Here is a 20,696-nt window from a genome sequence, read left to right on the forward strand (position 1 = left end):
AGCACATTTCTATACCATACATGGCCATGGCTGTGGAATTCAGTGGGGCAAGCAAAGAGCACTAGGAAACCTCGAAGAGGCCCCAGAACTGGGGTGTGATGGTACACTTCTGTCCTGGCGTGACCCAAGGAGAAAGTTTCTATCCACAGTGAAACCACAGAGATTGAAGGCCCTGAGGTCAAGAAACTGTGCTGGGGACCACAGACTTTTAAAGCCCAGTAAACAGACTTCCCAGTGTTGTCCTCCAGGGAAAATTCATCCCAGGAGGAATTTCTGTTTCGTTTGGTCCTGGCCCAAAGGCAGATTTTCTCCTCACTCAGCTCTTCTCCCTTTGGCTTCCCTCCCTGTCTTCCTCCCTCCCTCTGCTGGAATTTGTGCAAATTCTGGAAACTGTTCCTGTCCACAGTTATCACTACCAGGAAAGGCTTGGGAAGCCAACTTGCCTGGGAATTCTGTTAGCTCCAGGAAGATCTTGGGGCATCGCTCTCATTTTAGAAATAGAGCACTTCTGCAAGAGAAGATAAGAGCTTCTCAGAAAGAATTAGAATGATTTAGGCCCAGTGTTTTATTTCACAACCTCATCCTCCAGACAGAGGCTGTCTTCCTGCCTCATTTGGGACCTCGACTCTCAACCTGGAGCCAGTCACCAGTCACCAGCAGGTAGCCCAGAGCCTGTAGCCCAGAGCCTGCCACCCGAAGACTCCAGGCCTATGATGGTAGGAGCCACACCTGCTTCCGTTCCTCTCCTGGTTACTTTCCCCTCCTCAGGATGCAGGGGAAGAACACTTTGCTCTGCACCTTCCTAGGTCATTTATTAGATAAGATATGAAAATCTGACACACAGGTGTACAGGAGCCAAATTCAGTTTCTGAGGGAAGCAGCTCACCAAGAAGAGGCTCAAATCCCTGCTCTACCTCTGAAAAGCCACAAGCAGGTTTCATGACCTCTGCACATTTTCAGTGATAGCACTGTGCCTAACACAGACTAGGCCTACAACCTACGTTTGCTGAATATATATACTAATACTTACACGCAGGCCTCACACTCTAAGAGATAAAGTCATTCTTTTTTTTTTTTAAAGATTTTTATTTATTTATTTGAGAGACAGTGAGAGAGAGCATGAGAGGCGAGAAGGTCAGAGGGAGAAGCGGACTCCCCATGGAGCTGGGAGCCTGATGCGGGACTCGATCCCAGGACTCCGGGACCGTGACTTGAGCCAAAGGCGGTTGCTTAACCAACTGAGCCACTCAGGTGCCCGAGATAAAGTCATTCTTAATACAACTCAGTAAGAGGCTAAGTCATCATAAAGACAGACCATTTGTTGAAGAGAATCAGCTGAGTTCAGTTAAACTAGCACAACCAAAATGCGGAGGTATTGATATAGTTATAGAGAAAGAAGTGCTGGTGAGAGACTTTACAAAGAGGAAACAAAGGATCTGTATTCCAAAAAAAGGTAGCACAGGCAAATGAACAGATAGATGACAGATTCAGATCCAGAATCTGCAATGTTTGGGACAGGCAAGGGATTAATATCTAGGATATATAAGGAACTCCTGCATATCATCAAGAAAAATGTAAGAACCCCACTGAAGAAAAGAGGCAAATGATGATAATGAATAAGCAATTTACCAAAGAAGAACCCCAAAAGCCATTGAGCATATGAGCATCTAGCACAGAGAAAGGCAAGTTAAAACAAGACCTATGCCAGCATATAGAGTCACTTGGCCAAAAATTAGAAAGCTAGTTAATGCCACTTATTTGTCAGAAGTACAGAGATCCCCATGCTCCGCCAGTGGAAATGTAAATGATGGGTGGTCATTCTGTTCTGGAGTAGTTATCTGGCACTCCCGCATCAATACAAATATACAGCCACAGGTCCATCAAGGGACATGTAGAAGGCTATTCCTTACAGAAGTATTTGTGAAGACAGTGTTGGGACGCAGTGTGGGAATCTATCCTTATGGGAGAAAGAAAAATTGGGATGAACACCGTAGACACCCAATGTATACAAAGCAACATGGATGGACCTTAAAAACAAGGGTGAGGGGGGCGCCTGGGTGGCTCAGTTGTTAAGCATCTGCCTTCGGCTTGGGTCATGATCCCAGGGTCCTGGAATCAAGCCCCACATCAGGCTCCCTGCTCGGTGGAGAGCCTGCTTCTCCCTCTCCCACTCCCCCTGCTTGTGTTTCCTCTTTCGCTATGTCTCTGTCAAATAAATACATTAAAAACTCTTAAAAAAAAAAAAAGGGTGAGGGGCATCTGGGTGGCTCAGTCAGTTAAGCATCCAACTCTTGGTTTGGGCTCAGGTCATGATCTTGGGGTCCTGGGATCAAGCCCCGTGTGGGGCTCCCCACTCAGTGGGGAGTCTGCTTGAGATTCTCTTCTCCCTTTGCCCCTCTCCCCACTCTTGTGCAAAGATTTCAAAGCACTCACTCTCTAATGAATAAATACACTTTTAACAAAACAAAACAAAAACAAAAGCAAGGGTGAGTGCCTAGGGCCTAGTTCTTGGTTTCTAAATACCATTCTCTATTAAAAAGAACTAGAGCTTGTTGGAGAAGTTGCTGAGAACAGGGCTGAGTCAGGGAATGAACAAGAGGGCCCTATATCATCTCGCTGTGCCTAAAAGAGTGCTCAAAGAACGAAAGGATATGTCAAAAAGACACAGGAGCCACCCTGAAGGGGACCTCACCAGCCAAATCTGGGACGATCTAAGCATGAAAATAATGATAGTAAAGGATTATGAGCTATTGAATAAAGTTAAGAATCCACAAGTCTGCACTGATATATGAATTAATAGGGGAGAAGGGAAAACTCTTTCTTATAGGAAAACACCAACTAATAAATAAACACAGAAGGAATGACAGAATGGGATCACCAACCACCATACCAAGAACTAATTCAGGGAAGAATCATCAATAGATGATAAAACCAAGTGGCTGAATGTTTGAAGAATAACTGGATGTTTACATAATCTCAAGCAAATTCCTATAAGGTACTTCTTAATTAAAGGGGGTAAAATAGTAAACTTCATAATAGAGAACTAGCAAACACCATCATAATGAAATGAACAAAGTTCACATTGCCAATAAGAAACAAATTGATAGCAGGTGTCTCCAGACATGGTGCATTAAAAAGAACTCAGAATCACTTGAATGGTATTCTTGTCAGAAACATATAGCCTGAACCTCATCACAAGGAAACACCAGACAGACCCAAATTGAGGATCCTTCTACGAAATGACTGGCCTATACCCTTCAACAATGTCAGTATCATATAACAGAAAGACTCAGGCATTGTTCCAGATTAAGAGACTAAAGAGACATGACAACTGAATACAATGCATGGTATTCAATAAGGACATTCTTGGGAGACAATTAACAAAAATCTTCATAAGGTATGCAATGAGACAACAGGAATTTTTCTAGGTTGGTTTCCTGATTTTGATCAGTATACTATGGTTTTACAAAAAATTATTGTTTTTAGGATATACATGTTGAATATTTAGTGATAAAGGGGCATAGCTCATCATCTATCACACACATATGTACATGAATAGAGAGAAAGAAGAGGGGGAAAAAGGCAACTATAGTGAAAGGTTAACATTCAGGGAACTTAGGGGATCCCAGAAGATATTTAGAAATTCTCTGTAAAATTCTAGCAACTTTTCTACAAGTTTGAAGTTATGTCAGGCTTTTTAAAAATTAAAACAAAAACAGAAGAGGGAAAAAAAATTAGAATCAGAATAAACTGTAAAATAATACCACTTACATAAGTTAAAAATACAGGTACAGCCAACAGGCACATTGAAAGATGTTAAATATCACTCATCATCATGGAAATACAAATCAAAATGACAATAAAATACCACCCCACACCTGTTAGAATGACAAAATCAGTAACACAAGAAAACAACAGGTGTTGGTTGAGGATGTGGAGAAAGGAAAACCCTCTTGTCCTGTTTGTGGGAATGCAAACTGGTGTGGCAACTCTGGAAAACAGCATGGAGGTTCCTCAGAAAGTAAAAAATAGACTACCTCTGAACCCAGCAATTGCAATACTGGTTATTTACCCAAAGAATACCAAAGTACTAATTTAAAGGAATACGTGCACCCAATGTTCATAGCTGCATCAATGATTTACAACAGCCAAATTATGGAAACAGCCAAAATGTCCACCAATTGATGAATGAATAAATTAGACATGATATATATACATAATGGAATATTACTCGGGCATCAAAAAGAATGAAATCTTGCCATTTGCAATGGCATGGATGGAGCTAGAGAGGAAGTAAAATAAGTCAGTCAGAGAAAGACAAATACCCTATCATTTCAGTCAGATGTGGAATTTAAGAAACAAAAGAAATAAGCAAAGAGGGAAAAAAAGAGAGAGAGGCAAACCAAGAAACAGACTCTTAACTATAGAGAACAAACTGATGGTTACCAGAGGGAGGTGGGTGGGGGATGGGTTAAATCATGAATTTGTCAAGATGGGCACAGAACGATATATGGCAGGGTTTAATAACTATATTGTATACCTGAAGTTAATATAGCACTATACACTAACTAACTGAAATTTAAATAAACTTAAGAAAAATAAAATTAAAATCTAGGTACTTATGCTATAGGATACATATTTAGAGCCTTCTGAAAGAGATACAACACTGGTAATAAAGAACATATCAATGGTTGCCAGGGGTTAAGCGTGGGAGGAGACTGTGATTTCAAGGGGGATTTTTGGGGGTGATGAAACTATTCTGAAGCCTTATTGTGGTGGTGGTTATACAAATATACACTGTGTTATAATTAGTAGAACTATATACCAAAAAAAAAAAAAAACCTTTACTGTATGTTAATCTAAAAAAATCATTTTTATACACTTTATTTATCTCACAGCGAGAGAGAGAGAGAGAGAGAGCGCGAGCGCGCACACGCAGTGGAAGTGGCAGACGGAGGGAGAGAGAGGCGGGCTCTCCGCTGAGCAGGTAAGGCGGCCCAATGTGGGACTAGACTCAGGACCTTGGGATCATGTCCAGAGCCAAAGGCAGAGGCTTAACCAACTGAACCACCCAGGCACCCCTTAAAAATTTTAATTTTTAATTAAAAATAGATATATAAATATAAAGCAGCAGCTCCAACCGAGCAAGAGAAAAACAGATACACAGTAAACACATTAGAATGATTGCTCTGGGTGGGGTTGGGAAATGGAAGTGGAAATGAGAATTATATACAACAAAGAAAAAAAGGCAAGCGAGTCTGTGATGATAATGGGCCATGAAATAAAGTTTGACGGCTGCATGGGAAGAAAGTACAGAAGGAAACAAATAAGGGAGTGGTGGAGGTGGAGCTGAACATGTCCTGCCAGAGCTGTACAGGGGAGAAAAAGCCCTGATGACTAAACTGAACCCTGGTCCCTAAAAAAGGTTTGCTACGCTGTGGGGATGGGTTCATGAGCCCTGACGGCCAGACATCACCCAGCACTACAGTCCAGCTCCCTTCCCTGATCTGCCTTCTGCCTTACCAGCTGTCTGATTTGATTACACTGCAGCTTCTCTCACAGTACTGCGAACAGCCAGAAAACTCTTAAGCCACTTCACAGCAGTGCTCATCTTCCCGGCAAAGCAGCAATTTGGTATCCCAGCATGTAAGTAAGTCTCTTGGGAGTTTTATTAGTGAGTCAGCTGCCCCTCCGATCAGTTCTGGAGTCCTAATTCAATTTCTGGAACTTCAATGCTGGTTACAAATACATTCTCTCTCCGTCTAAAACCAGACCTTGAACTATGGAGAGCCTGCTGCCCTCAGGGCCACGTGGGCAGCCAGCCAGTCACACATTCCTGGCAATACCTTTCAGGTATCAGGATCACTTTAAATGCAGTCAGTTCCAATTTCCTCCTCTAAGGAGGGAGGATAATAACGTGTTCTTTTCAGGTGGTAAATGAAGTAATGCATATACAGTTGATCCTTGAACATAGGTTTGAACTGCAGGGGTCCACGGGTTTTTTTACAGTACCATATTGTAAATGTATTTTCCTTATGATTTTCTTCACAAACAATCGTTTTCTCTAGCTTACTTTTTGGTAAGAATACAGTATATACTACATAGGAGCTTACAAAATACGTTGTTAACCAACTGTCTCTGTTACTGGTATGGTCTCCAGTCAACAGTAGGCTAGTAGGAGTTTTGAAGAGTCTGAAATTATACGTGGATTTTGAACAGCACAAGGGGTAAGGTGGGGGGTCAGTGCCCCTAACCTCCATGTTGTTCAATGGTCACCTGTATATACTTACCACAGTTCTTAGCACTAACAGATATTCAATAAGTATTACTTTGCCTTTTCCCCTGAATCTCTACACCTTCAAAGCCTACAGATTATTATAGCTCTATAATTACAAGTGGCTAAAATTTCACATTTCTTTTCTCACCTACCACCATCAGTGACAGGTTTGGAAGAAGAGGCTGAGACTTCAAAGGGCCTTTGGGGTATAATATAAGGTTTCTCGCAACATGTGAGGGTTGAACAGTGATTCTGTTCATTTTTTACCATCAGAACTAAAATGTTAAAGAGCCGCTTAGAAGAGAATACAGAAGAAAAATTTTATAATCTTGGGATGAAGACCTTCCTGAGTGTAAAAGCAACTCGAAGCCATAAAGGAAAAGACAGATTTAAATACATAAAAATTTGAAATTTCTGTATGGCCAAAGATACCAGAGATAAAGTCAAAAGATAGGTGACAGACCATATCTGCAAACAATATACAATAAAGGAGTAATATCCATAATGTTAAAAGCTCCTCCAAGTCTATTTTAAAAACGAATAGAAAAATGGGTGGTTCAGTAGGTTAAATGTCCAATTCTTGATTTCGGCTCAGGTCTTAATCTCGAGGTCGCGAGATTGAACCCCACGTCAGGCTCTGCTCTCAGTGCAGAGTCTGCTGGAGATTCTCTCTTTCCCTCTCCCTCTGCCCCTTCCCCTGCTCACACACATGCAAGCACTCTCTCTCTCAAAGATATAAATCTTAAAAAAAAAAAAAGAAAGGAAAGGAAAGAAAAATGGGTAAAAATATTAACAAGTAATTCACAGAAGAAATACAAATAAATGGCCAATGTAATGAACACATGAAACTTTGTTCAACATCATCAGTAATCAAAGAAACTAGTTAAAACAAGATACCACATTTGATCATCACATTGACAGATGTAAAAAGATTGCTAACTGACATAAATGTGGGAAACAGGCACTTCTCAGTGTTGATGAACACAAATTGAAGGGCAATTAGATAGCATCTATGAAAATGTTAAAAGTATATGGCCTTTAGGGGCACCTGGGTGGCTCTGTCAGTTAAGCTGAACCCTACCTTTGGCTCAGGTCATGATGCCAGCATCCTGGGATCGGGTCCTGCATCACACCCCCTACTCAGTAGAGTGTCTGCTTCTCCCCCCCTTTCTCTCCCCCCCCCCAACTCATGCTTTCTCTCTCTAATAAATAAATAAAAATCTTAAAAAAAAAAAAAGAGTATATGACCTTTAGATCTCAAATCAATAACCTAACTTTCCACCTCAAGATACTGGAAAAAGAGGAGCAAACTAAGCCTAAAACAAGCAGAAGGAACAAAATAATAAAGATTAGAGCAGAAATTAATGAAATAGAGAACAGAAAAACAACTGAGAAGATCCGTGAACCAAAAGTCAGTTCCTTGAAAAGATCAACAAAAATGACATATTTCTAGCTAGGAAAAAAGGAGAGAAGACTCAATTTACCAAAATCAGGAATCAAAGAGGGAACATCCCTACCAACCTTAGAGAAAAAAAGAGGATCCCAGGGTAATATTGTGAACTGTATGCCAATGAAGTGGGTGGCTTAGGTGAGGTAGACAGATCCCTAGGAAGACACAAACTACCAAAACTGAAGAATAAACCAAAAATCTGAATAGACATGAAACAAGAATCTGAATTGGTAATCAAATAGCTTCCCAAAAAGGAATGCCCAGGCTCAGACAGCCTCACTGGTGAATTCTAACAGATATCTGAAGAATACAAATCCTTCACAAGCTCTCCCTCAGCCTGGAGGCAGTAGAGCCTCGATACCAACATTGACAAAGACATCACAATAAAGAAAACTACAATTCATGTATGTGTCAACTGGACCTTAATAAAGCTGTGAGGTGCTTGGGTGCCTCAACTGGTTAAGCCTCTGACCCTTGGTTTTGGGTCAGGTCGTGACCTCAGGGTCCTGGGATCAAGCCCCAGATCAGGCTCCATGCTCAGCTGGGAGTCTGCTTTGGGATTCTCTCTCTCTCTCCCTCCCTTTGCCCCTCTCCAGCTTGTGCTTGTACACTCTCACTCACTCCCTACCTCTCTCAAATATATAAATAAATTTTTTAAAATGATTTTATTTGTTTGACACACAGAGTCAAGTAGAGAGAGAGAGAGAGGAAGGAGCAGGCCCCAGCCTAGCAGAGAGCCCGATGCGGGACTCGATCCCAGGACCCTGGGATCATGACCCAAGCTGAAGGCAGAGGCCCAACCCACTGAGCCACCCAGGCAGCCCAATAAATAAATGTTTAATATATTTTAATAAAGCTAAAAAAAAAAAAGAAGAAGAAGTACAGATCAATATTTCTTACTCTCTTTTATCAGACAGGCTATCTACAGACTCTGCCTAAGTTTTTCTAATAACACACCAAGCTGAGATCACTGGACATCCCAGGCTGCCCCCTCTGCCTATCACCCCTCTTTTCTTTTTAACCCAATTTATTTTTTTATTAATTATTTTTATTAACATATAATGTATTATTTGCCCCAGAGGTATAGGTCTATGAATTGTTAGGCTTACACACTTCACAGCACTTCACATACCCTCCCCAATGTCCATAACCCAACCCATCACCCCTCTTAACACATCTCTTCTCACCTGGAAACTCCATGAAACATCCAGTGCTCCCTCCATTCAATTATCTGTACTCTATGATGGCCTCTCTCCAGGACACAGACAAAAAATATCCATCTGGAGAAGGGAAGACTGTGGAGCACCAGAGAATCCTGGCATGCCTGACACATGGCAACACTCACTTCCAGCTCCCAGTGGTGTGGATTCAACAAGACGAAGGCCTCCATGAGGGTAGGTCTCTTCATGGGATCAGGCCACAGACTCCAATAAACATTGGCTCCAGGCTAAACCCTGCCCCTAAGTTGTGGTTACAGCATCACCCCTCTCCCTTATCTTCTTAGCTCTGCCCCAGGGCAGATGGAAAACAAAACAAAACAAAAAAGAAACAAACAAAGAAAACCTGCATTTGGAGGAAATTTTACTCTACAGCCTACAATGTTGACTGTGTGTCTTCCACACCCAAGGGAATAGGTTAGACATTGAACAAAAGACAGAGCACTGACATCACCACATACTCATCTCAATCAATCATATCAACCCCTTGAGGTAAGAATTATCTCCCCATTTTACACGGGAAGTAAGTATTGCCCTGGGCACCCCAGGAACAACATGCTAGAAAGCAGCTCTGGCCTGACTGCAAGTGGATCCAGGGAGCACCTTGTTAAGTTGCAGCTGGTTGCTGTGGAACGCAGCAGAGAGGACAAGAGGGGCTATGAGATGAAAGGAGCGGCCGTCACAAGTTGAATGCACTCCATCTGCTTAATTTGTAAACCTCTGGTAGCTGAAAGTCATGCTACTACTTGTGCTGACAGCAGGCTGCTGTGTACCTATATAAGAGGCATGTGATGTGGGTGGCCACAGATTCATAGCTATGGATCAACTTGTTTTCACCCAACATGACTTAAGTCTTTCCTCCTTTGGGCCTCATTTCTGGATCCCCTCAAGCAGGGCTATCAGACTGGACTTGATCCACATGGGTTAGATGGTCAGGTGCCCAGGCTAGCCCATCGGAACTGAACACGGTTTCCGGAGATGCCTGCATGGGGTGCTTCCAGACATCAATGCACCAAGTTTAAGACCAACACCATTTTGAAGCCAGGCTTGTAAAGCCAGGATCTACCCCGATTCTACAGGTTTGGCTCCACAGATAAAGGAAGGAGGAAAGTTTCTTACCTTTTGTAGGTCAGCTCTTTGGCAAAGGTACATAAGGTATTGAAAAGAGCCACCAGTAAGGCTCCTTGGTAGACACACCTCAGCAGAACAGCCCAGACACAATGGTGCAAGGGAAGAGCCTCACAGTCAAGGTGGCCTCGGTACCTACAGAAGGAACTTAACGCACACACATACAGGCAAGCTGGGGTTGTCAATGTGAGGCTCCGGACAGATCAGACTCTCCCTAGGTATCCATATTGCTTAAAAGCCAATGTCCCCAGCCTAGGAATTTACAGTTTCCATGGCTTATTCCAACCCTCCTGGAAAGCAAAGTGGCAATGTGAACCAATGTCATAAAGGTAACTATCTCCTCTAGCCTAATTCCTTTCTAGAAATTTATCCCAAGGAAGTAATTCAACGGAAATGAAGAGCTAAACACAAGAGGAAATGTTCAAGATTATCTACAATTAAAAAACAAAAAATACAAAAACAACTATGATAGAGAAACCTGGAACACTGAATGCTAAGGGAATATAGATAAGGATTTAATTTTTTTAAAGATTTATTTATCTATTTATTTATTTGAGGGAAGAGGGACAGAAGAAGGAGAGAAAGAATCTCAAGCAGACACCCTGGTAAGCGGAGAGCCCCATATGGGGCTTGATCTCATCACCCTGAGATCATGACCTGAGCCAAAATCAAGAGTCAGATGCTTACCTGACTGAGTCACCCAGGCACTCCTCCATAAAAAAGTTAGATAGCAGCTTGAAAAGATAATTAGGATAATTATGAATAACCTAACAGTTTAAGATAGCGTTGAATGAAATGAGCAGAATGCAAAATAGTTTCACACTATTACAACAGAGTAAAGTATGTATCTATTTAGAAAGTACTGTTAAGTTTTGTTAAGTGATAGGCATATGTCTGGTTACAATGCTAACCAGTAGAATTATATTTTTTTAAACATTTAATGTGGTGATATATTTTCTACTAAAGAACAGAAAAAAAGGAAGAAATCCTACAAGCAAAGGCCAAAATCTTCACAAACAAGAACTATCAGTGCCATCAATTATAAGTAACATATATTCAGAGCTTATTCAGTGTTAGGCATGTTTTTGACCCTTTTATGCCTACTATCTAAACCTCACAACATCTATGAGGAAGACACTATTGTTATCCCCATTTTACAGGTGAGAGCACTGAGGCACAGAAAGGAAAACATCTCTCCCGTATCACACTGCTAGCCCGAGTGATGAAAAGAAACATTTCCCATGCCATTTAAAAGGGCATTCATTTACTAAACTGTTTGTGCCTCCTTAGAAGACGAAATCCTCAACAAAAGTCTCACCACGAGAGCCTCGGAAAGGGCAGTGGGTAGCGAGCTTCACAGGGAATTTCAGAGACCTTTCATGCTGCAGATAGGACCAAGATTTCCACTCAAACTTCAGAGATGGAAAGAGGGACCCACAGAGTTGGGACTTGTCCAAAATGATGTAATACCTTAGGAGAAGGACCAGAACATGGAATTCTCATACCAGTGACCTTTGAGGCTTGCCCATATGTCCTGCAGATCATGAACCTCCTCGTTCTATAGCTCCCTTACCCTTCATCTTCTCTTCTTTGGGCCCTCAGTGTAGCTATCTTCAGCTTTCCTCTCTCCCATGGTCCCTACTGCACCAGCTTCTCTCTTTCATTATCTTCCTTTCACTCTGCCTCCCACTTCCTGTCCTCTCTGCCCTGCTGGTGACTGTATGCAGCAGCTGGGACTGCAGCCGTGGCCTTCTTCCCATGTGACAGCAACCGGAGGAAATCATAGTGCGTTCAGCAGGAGACCCCTGCCCTTCCCAACCAGGGAGATTGTTCCAACACACTGAGAGACACAGAGATGCTAAAATCTGTGTTGGAAGAGAGGCCCTTCATTTTGAGTCCGGACCTAGCCCAGATCACCCACCTGGTTCTCTGTACCTTCTCAGTGCCCTGGGGACACCCACACTTCCCCTCTCTGACTACCCCCTATTGCCAGGGTCTGTCCATTGCTAAGTGGGGACCAGCCCTTGTTCATGCCTAACTCCCATTCTTCAGATAGAACGGTTACCAACATAGGCTTGCTGAATGAGCAAATCAGTCATCATTCTCCCTCTTCCTTAGGGCACCTCCTGACTTGGGGTTAAGACTCAGGTATACCCACTCTCAGCCAGGTAGGGGCCCCGCCCAGGATGCCTTTATACTCATCTGAATGGCAGGAGCTACCTAACACCTAAATGCCAAGTCACCAAGCTCCTGTGACGCAAATACCATTTTCCCTAGACCCACCCTTAACTTGGAGTCCTATCCTGTTTTTTCAAGCTGGCTGCAGGGGTGGTGTCCTTAGACACCATTGAGAGCTATGCACTTTCAGGATGTTAAAGGCAAAAGGACATTATGCAAAACAGGAAGAAACTTTTAAGAAACTTCTAAAGGCATTTTTTAAATGCATGCTGTCATGGGGCCAGGCTATTAGTGAACCCTCTGCCAGGGCCCCTCCCCATGACCTCCAGACCCATGACCATAGTGGTCATGCTGGTCCAACATGATCCCGCCCCTTCCCTCAGCGCAGCCTCCCCCTGAATCCCCAGACTCTGTGCCAAATGACCCCTGGCAGAGTCCCAAAGCCCAAGTGGCCCTCAGAAGAGGAGAATGTAGATCCGGTGAGAGCAGTCAAAGTGGAATAACTTCAAAGTGCAATGACACCTTGGGAAGAGCCTGGCCTACTGGCCTGAAGCTGGATTGCTCAAACCACCTAACAAGTCCCGACTAAGTACTGGGCTCTACAGCTCTCTGAGGCTTCTCTCAAAAGCCATTCCTGGAAACCTATAGATTCTCATTTCGTGGCTTCTCCCCAGACCTCAGAATCCCCTGGAGGTGGGCGCACTGCACTGTTTGCTTCACAGTCTAATTTGCTAGCATGTTCCCACGCGGCTCTGTGGAAACAGTCCGTAGTGTCAACCGCACAACATATCAGCTAGCTGGTGTTTCCCCAGCACCACAGATGCAGCACCACAGTCCACACAAGCCTATAGCCCAGGGACTTGGCTGCTAAGGAGACAAATGGAGAAGTTACTGAGAAAGAAGACTCCTGGGGCATCACCCCCACCACTTCTGTTGACAACAGATTTCTGCTCAGTCCGATCCCAAGTATCCATCCTACAGCTTGGCCCTCTGCCGCTGCCCCAGGCACTTCCTGCATCTAGTTTCCTTTTTAATCAGAATTCTAGACACATCTTTCATTCAGCAATAAATGATACTCCTCTGCCAGCATGAAGTAAACCTGTAATTTTGAATGGGTCTATCTTTTTTAAGACTGGGTTCAAAACCTCTTCTCAAAAAGCATTCACCCTTTTTTCCCCTTTTTAAAAAACTCTACTCATGAAACAACCCAGAAAGTGCAATGCTTTATGCATGAATCTTGGAGGGCCACTAAGAAAAAACACAAACTACATGTGCATGTGTGTTCAACAATAACAGAATGATAAAAGAAAGTTATAGTATATTCAGCTGACAGAATGACACAGCTTTTGGGGTTTTTAAAGGTGTAGGACAAAGCTCATGAGAAAGACTCTTAAGTGACAAATGCCAGATACCAGGTTATCTCTATCTAGCTACACCATCTAAAGTCTTAAATATATACAAGAAAAAGACTAGCAGGAGATACAGCAACATGTTTTCTCTAGGTGAAAGGAATACAGACATGCTTTTTTACCTCCTTTACCTTTCTAAGTTATTGTCAATAAGCCTGCATTACTTTTTATAAAAAAGAGGAAGAGAATACCTTCCTTGAAAAAAATACAGAGAAAAGCAAAGACCCACAGCCCTAGCCTGTGGCATTCCAGGGAAGTGACTCCTTCTCTCTCTATAGGCTTTGTGAGGGGCTTTGGAGGGGTGGCAGGGGAAAGGGAAGCAGCTACATAACACACCCAGACCAGACATTAAAATCACTGCCAAAGAATTCAGCAACAGCCAATTATATATCTCCTGGCCTTCATTTGTGTAGGGAAGGGGTGGGCTGAGGCCAGGCTGGAAAGTGGAACCTGAAACACTGAGTGTGTGACTCAGCCCTTCTGCCTTCTAAGGACAAATCCCTTTAGGCCACGTCCCCAGAACCAGCTCCAAAAAGAAACCTATCCCTTGACCTTAAGCCACTATGACCTTCGAACCTGGATATTCTGACCTTTACAACAGGATCTGCAATTTCTCCCCAAGCTGGTGACCTGCCTAGGCCCAGGTAAACACAGAGAAACCCCCCCCACCACCACCACCACACACACAAACAACTGGGGCCTTTACAATCGCAGCCACAGTCCAGCTCCCAGGAATGCTCACAATCCCATGCCTGGTGAACTCCCCCAGGAGTTAGGGTCTGGCTGATTGGCCTTTACAATGACCTCATTGCCTGGACCACCCTGGACATTGCCAGAGCAAAGTATAACACAGCCACAGTGCCAGGACCCAAGGGATTTCCAGGACCCAAGGGATTTAAGCTGCAAGGGCAGACCACTTGTCCTAAAACAAATGGATTGCCACTTAACCAAATAAGAATAACTGGAATTTCCAGGTGGATATGATTACAAGCAGAATTCCAGTCTCTGCTTCTTGTCAGGAGCAGACAGGAACACTGAATAGTGCAGATGGCACTGGAGGCACTGGATATGCAAGCAGGGAAGAAATCACTAGGTTTCACTTGACCACAAGATGACTGGACCAGAGAGCATTCATACACACCCAGAGCCCAGCTAAGCCCAAAGGGGATGAGCCTTCCACACCTGTCCCCAAAGATCCCCAGAGTGAAATCCACAGAAAGGCAGGGACTGAGCATTAATTGTCCCATTGTTCCCAACCCGTGAATTAGTCTAGTCCCAGCCTGGAAATCCCTACCCTGCTGCTACCCAAAGACCATACATATGGCTGCTGATGTCTCAGAACAGTCATTATAAAGCAGCAAGGTACAGATTACTCATATGTGTTCTGGGGAACACATATGAGGCCCCAGAAATTAGAAGAACAACCAAAACCAGGACTTAAGAACTTTGATATCAACTCTGGGTTTCTGAATTAGAGAAAGAAAGAAGGAAGAAAGAAAGAAAAGGTGGGATGGATAGAGGGAGTGACTAAACACACACATATTTTAGTTTCCCTACCTGACATCAAGACAGTTTAATTACGCCTCCTCTACCTGGACTGTGAGTTCTTTTTGTTGTTGTTGTTTAAGGTTTTATTTATTTATTTGACAGACAGAGATCACAAGCAGGCAGAGAGGCAGGCAGAGAGGGGAGGGGGGGAAACAGGCTCCCTGCTGAGCAGAGAGCCCGACTGGGGCTTGATCCCAGGACCCTGAGATCATGACCTGAGCCGAAGGCAGAGCTTAACCTACTGAGCCACCCAGATGCCCCCGGACTGTGAGCTCTTAAAGAAGAGACACTGCCGTCTTCTTCCTTACAGTTCTAGTACCCAGCACATGACAGGCACGTTTTTGGAACTAAATGAATGAAGTTACCAGATGCCTTAGCCATCAAGGATGTCCAGGACAGCTGCCACATGAGACCTTTCTGGGGGACACACAGATATACCTAGCAAGGATCCTCCCAAATTCTAGGTCATATTAACCTGCTCTGAGCCTCTGCATTGGGTGTCTACTGGACAATAACCTCAAGGAAGAGCACTGGACTGGGAAGGAGGATACCCGAATTCTAGCCCCACCACAATAATGGACGGGGCCAGGGAACTAGACAGTCCCATCCTGGGATGCTATGGGTCCAAGATGCTGCAATTTAAATCCAATCCCACATTTGACTCTTGCTCCCCATACCCTAAGGAGTGTTCACCCGGTCCATGAGGTGAAGGCCTCCATGCTTGCTCAGCGTCTAGGGCAGATTTCAACAGGTAGGAATCACTCCTGCCACCATCAGGCTAAATGGAAGGAAGCAAGCCCAATAGTCATAGAGGGTATTTCTCAGTCTCAGACTGTTAGACAAGAAGGTGTATCTTTGTATTTCCCAATAAACTCTTTTCCCGAGGAAAAACAGCAGAACAAACTAGTTTAAAGTCCTAGCTACCTAATCTCCCAAAGCTTAAAGGCCTGGACAAAGGGAAGCTCCTCGTGCCCTCCCCAACTCTGAGGATGAGGCTTTACCCCAAGCCAGAAAGCGATGAGAATCCAAGACTCAAAGGGGAGAGAGAGCCCTTCCCCAAGCTGAGGCCAGGACAGATGTTCTCAAAGTACATTTTGTCCTGGGCAGCCTGCTCATGTCCACATGTGTACATATGCGAGAAGGGGAGAAAGGGGGACAGCATGCTGGTGGAAAAAAACACCTGAGACTGAGAGCCCTCAGAGACCCAGAAAGTGCTCTGTCTTCCCAAGGGCACAAACCATGACAGAGGCTTGGTTGACAGCCCCCACAAAAGCAGGGGAAACTGATTCATGGACAAGTGCTCTCTCAGGACGCTGGCTACCTGTGGTGGCTGTTTGCTGGCCCAGGTGCTCATGATTCTCTGGTGCCCACTTCCAGATCAGAGCCTTCGTTGGAACAAATGAAGAGTATCTCTTCAAAGCACAGATAGGCAAAGGAAGCCTCTGGGTTTCAGCAGTCCTATACTCACCCCCCCGCCCATACCCCATACACCCTTTAGGGGATGTACCAACTGTACCAGGCCCCAGATGAACCCCCAGGTCAGTCCTGCCTCCCCTAACCCGTCCAACCTGGGCTGCTCTTGTGGAGGTCCCACAAAGTGAAGGTGGATGGTTTTTTCTTCATTTTAATTGAGCCCTTAGGTTTGAGTGGTTGGGTCAACCACCTTCCACCTAGCCCCTCTCAAGGCTGGCAGTGCCAGGACCAGCACTAGTCAAGTCACGCTGAGCTGCCACCAAATCTGAGCAGAGACAAACGTTCCAGAAAAAGAAAAGAAAATGCAAGACCGCTGCTCCTCCCAGGTTGACTACAACTAAGGCAAACACTCAGGTAGCCAAAGGGAGCCTCATGTCCATGTTATGTGGACTAGAGGCTACATGGCCTGAAGGCCAAGAGGACACTGCCTGTAGGCCTGAACTTTCTGGAAGAACACCCCTGGGGAACTTGGAGAAATACTCAGGAAAGGCCAACCTCCTTCCTGCAGCCTCCACTCCTGAAGGCCTCCCACTAGCCCATGGGGGATCCTGAGGCAGGGCCAAAAATGGCTTGACACACTACAACCTGCTTATGGCACACAGTAGACAGAGGCAGGATCCAAGCCCAAGTATGTCTGAAGTCTGTCCTAACACTCTGACACGAATGATCCAACAATGACCCATCAGTAGCCCAGTCTGGTGCCTGGCTCCTCCCCGCAAGGGCATGCCCATTACCCTCCACGTACCAAACTGGAGCTTATCACAGTGTCTGGCCCAGACCCCTGGATGCCAGAAAGTAGAGCCAAGTCGTGGAAAGAAACTGCAAGTAGTGAAAAGGCCACAGTTCTAAACCCCACGGATGCTTTCTCCCATCAACCTCAAAACCACCCTGCAAGGGCTTTGGTTGACACCTGCCCAGATGAACAGATGGGCTCAACTCCCCCCATCCACACTCTCCTATAGAGACTTTCGGATTCCTCAAGGCCCCCTCTCAGCCAGGAGCCCCATTCAGAGAGCTGACCCAACCACTCAAACCTAAGAGCTCAATTAAAATGAGGAAAAAACCATCCACCTTCACTTTGTGGGACCTCCACAAGAGCAGCCCAAACATCATGGTCCCATGCATGTCACACTAAGGTGGCCAAGCTAGAGAAGACCCAGGGCCTCTCCCCACCCTCCAAATGTTATCTCTCAGGAAGTCCCTTCACACTGCCAATTGAAAATTCAACTCAGAAATACTAGTAACCAGTCACCAACGGAGAGGAACACCACTACCAAAAAAAAAAAAAAAGGTACCACAGGCTCTCACACTTTGTTAAGATCTTATACTTCCAATACCAATCTAACGAACTTTAGGACACTTTAATTTGCTAAATTCTCTCTCTTTTTATTTTCCTGTATAAATGCTGAGGCCACAGTTAAAAACAAAAAGACGAAAACTGGCTCTCTGGATTCTGGGGCCTTAGCTCTCTCTTCCCCCTTTTCTCTCTGCTGTTCAGAGTCATCTCCACGGGAGTCTGAGAAAATAGAACTTCAACTCCCGAATCCTATTGGCCACTTACTTAAATGTACACAATCTCATTTAGTCCTAAAAATAATCCTGTGAGTTAAGCACCAACAACCCCATTTTAAAATACAAGAAAGAGACTGTGAGAAACTCTCTAAGATGCCTGAGGCCAGACACTTAACAGAAGGGCAAATATTCAAATTAATAAATTAATTATTATAAATAAATTTATAAAATAAAATTTATTTTGTAAGACTAGTCTGCTTCTCAGACTAATCGCCAAGTCCAAAAGAATTCAATTTTCTGCTTTAAAAAAAAGTCCCCTTATTTTCACAATTCACGTCTAACCAATTCCAAGAGCTTCCTCCCAAACTTGACATGAAAATACTGAAGCAATTATTGGAGAAATTGAGCAAGAGCGTGTAGAAGGCCTGCTCTGCCAGAGCTTTTCGGGAAGGTGACAGAGTTCCTATTGGCAGGATGCCCTCCTGCCAGGGCCCCTCACTCAGAACAACAATCTCTAAGCCCTGGCATTAAAAATGAGCAGCCACCTGTATGATAATCTTGGGAACAACCTGTGGCTGCCCTGGGCCTGACTGCCTGTGGATTCTGCCAGCAGGGAACACAAATCCACCCTCTTAAACTCCCAGCAGGCTGGTAGCCACCATTCCGATTAGCTGGGCTGGGCGAAGACACCTGAGACTCTAAGCTTCTCCCGGGAGGGACAACTCAGTGTGAACTGGTCACCTATTAGCCCGCCAGCCCCTATGGTACATATGCTGTACTCCTACAAACACCATCCATCCTTTGGAGGGCTGTGTTCACTTAGGTTTGGGGAACCCACAGGGACAGGAAGCAGGGTAAAAAGGCCCCAGGGCAGGGATCTACACAGAGGAGGAACTTGACACAATGGTAACAATTTATTAAGGGCTTACCTTCATTAATGTAAATATTTGTTTACATTGTTTCATCTAATCTTACAAAACAACCCTGACATAGGTACCATTTATCTTCTCCATTTAACTGATGAAAAACCAGAGGTTAACAAGTCACTAGCACAAAGCTTACGAAAAGTTAAGTCACACTCAGGAGAGAGTGGTTCCAGGGGAAGACTAGATACGTGAACTGGATGTGAACTGGAAGGTCAACTTCCTTCCCCAGTAGAGGCCTCATCATCAGTTTCCCAAACCGGCTTGGGCTACTCTGAACGGCCTCTTGCTCCCGATCAGTGAGCAGGGCGAAGGCAGCTCCAAGCCCTAAGCAAACTCAAACTCCAAAACTTCTTGAGCCATGGGCCAGAGCAAGGAAGTCTCCAAGGCCTTCTCCGGTTCTGGGGTCATAGGGGCCCGTGGCTTCCTAGTACCACCCGCACCCCAGCCTTCAGTCTGAATCCAAAAGGACCACCCTCCCACTCTCAACGCCATCCAGTCCGGAACCTATGTTTGGGATTAGGGACGGTGATCCGGAACTGGGAGGCTGGATATCCTGGAAGAGCGCACGGGCGAACGTCCAGGGGACCCTGCCGAGGAAATTCTCGGGAAAGTCCCCGAGTCCTTACCGAGCAGTGGGGACTCCTCAGGGCATGCGAGCAGCGAGAGCGCTGAGGTGAAGGACACCGGGGCCGAAGTCAAGTTGCTCGCGGAGCCGAGGCCGGGATGAGAGTCCGTGCTTGGGCTGGAGCCGCGACCCGAGCGCAGCTCGGAGGAAGCGTCCGAAGGCGGCAACGGCGGGGCCCCTCCGGGTCGGAGCTCCCCGTTGGGCTGCTCGATCGCCGCGGCACCGTTCGAGCCGCCCTGCAGCGGTGTAGGAACTCCGACCAGCTGAGGCAGGCGGCTCAAGTCGCGGCCGGCCAGGTAGTAGACGAGGGTGCCGCCGAGATGCAGCGCGCAGACGGCCACGAGCAGGCGACAGGCCCGCTGCAGGGACGCGCCCGGCATCGCGGCGCTGCCGCCCAGGAGCGGCTCCCGAAACCTCATCTTCCCGCCGCCGCTTTAAGAGGCGGGTGGGCTACAGCGGGGAGGGGCGGCCCGCCCGCGGGCCGCCGGCCAGGCGCTGCCCGACCGCGGCTCTTGGGGGAAGGGCCTCAGGGGAAGCGAAGAGGGAGCGCAGCCCCGGCTGGCAGACGGCGGAACTCGGAGACTCCAGCCAGCGCGGCCGCCCAGCGACCAGAAGAGCGCCCGAGGCGCGGGCGGGGGCGGAGGCGGGGCCGACGGTTGGAGCGGGGTTTTCGGGACACGGGCGGGAGGGCGGGGCCTCCGGGGCGGGGCTGGGGCGCGCGGGCGGGGCTTGGGAGGGGTCTACAGGGGGCGGAGCCGTCCCGAGGGCGGCGGGCGACGCGGAGCTCGGGTTCCCACACCGCCCTCCTCCTGCGCCCTCGCGGGTTGCCTTGGGTTGCTACCGAGCCGCACCTCCTCCGCTTCCTCCTCCTCCTGCTGGCTGCCCTCGAGAGGCGCCGCCACTTCCTGCGGTGCTGAAGGGCCGGGGTACGGGCCTGGGCCTAAGGCGCGATG

The 20,696-nt window shown here is 45.9% G+C and overlaps 1 protein-coding gene across 1 annotated transcript in view; it reads right to left on the reverse strand.

The window, feature by feature from the left end:
* B4GALT1 (beta-1,4-galactosyltransferase 1) overlaps nt 1-20,396 on the reverse strand; it is a 53,805-nt gene extending 33,409 nt beyond the window's left edge. The window contains exon 1 of the mRNA XM_082694619.1: nt 19,745-20,396. Coding sequence (XP_082550745.1) covers nt 19,745-20,162 — 418 coding nt within the window. The 5' untranslated portion in view covers nt 20,163-20,396. The remainder of the gene's footprint in view (nt 1-19,744) is intronic.
* Between the last annotated feature and the right edge of the window lie 300 nt (nt 20,397-20,696).

The sequence above is a fragment of the Mustela nivalis genome (genome assembly GCF_964662115.1).
Source record: "Mustela nivalis genome assembly, chromosome: 13".
Taxonomy (NCBI): domain Eukaryota; kingdom Metazoa; phylum Chordata; class Mammalia; order Carnivora; family Mustelidae; genus Mustela; species Mustela nivalis.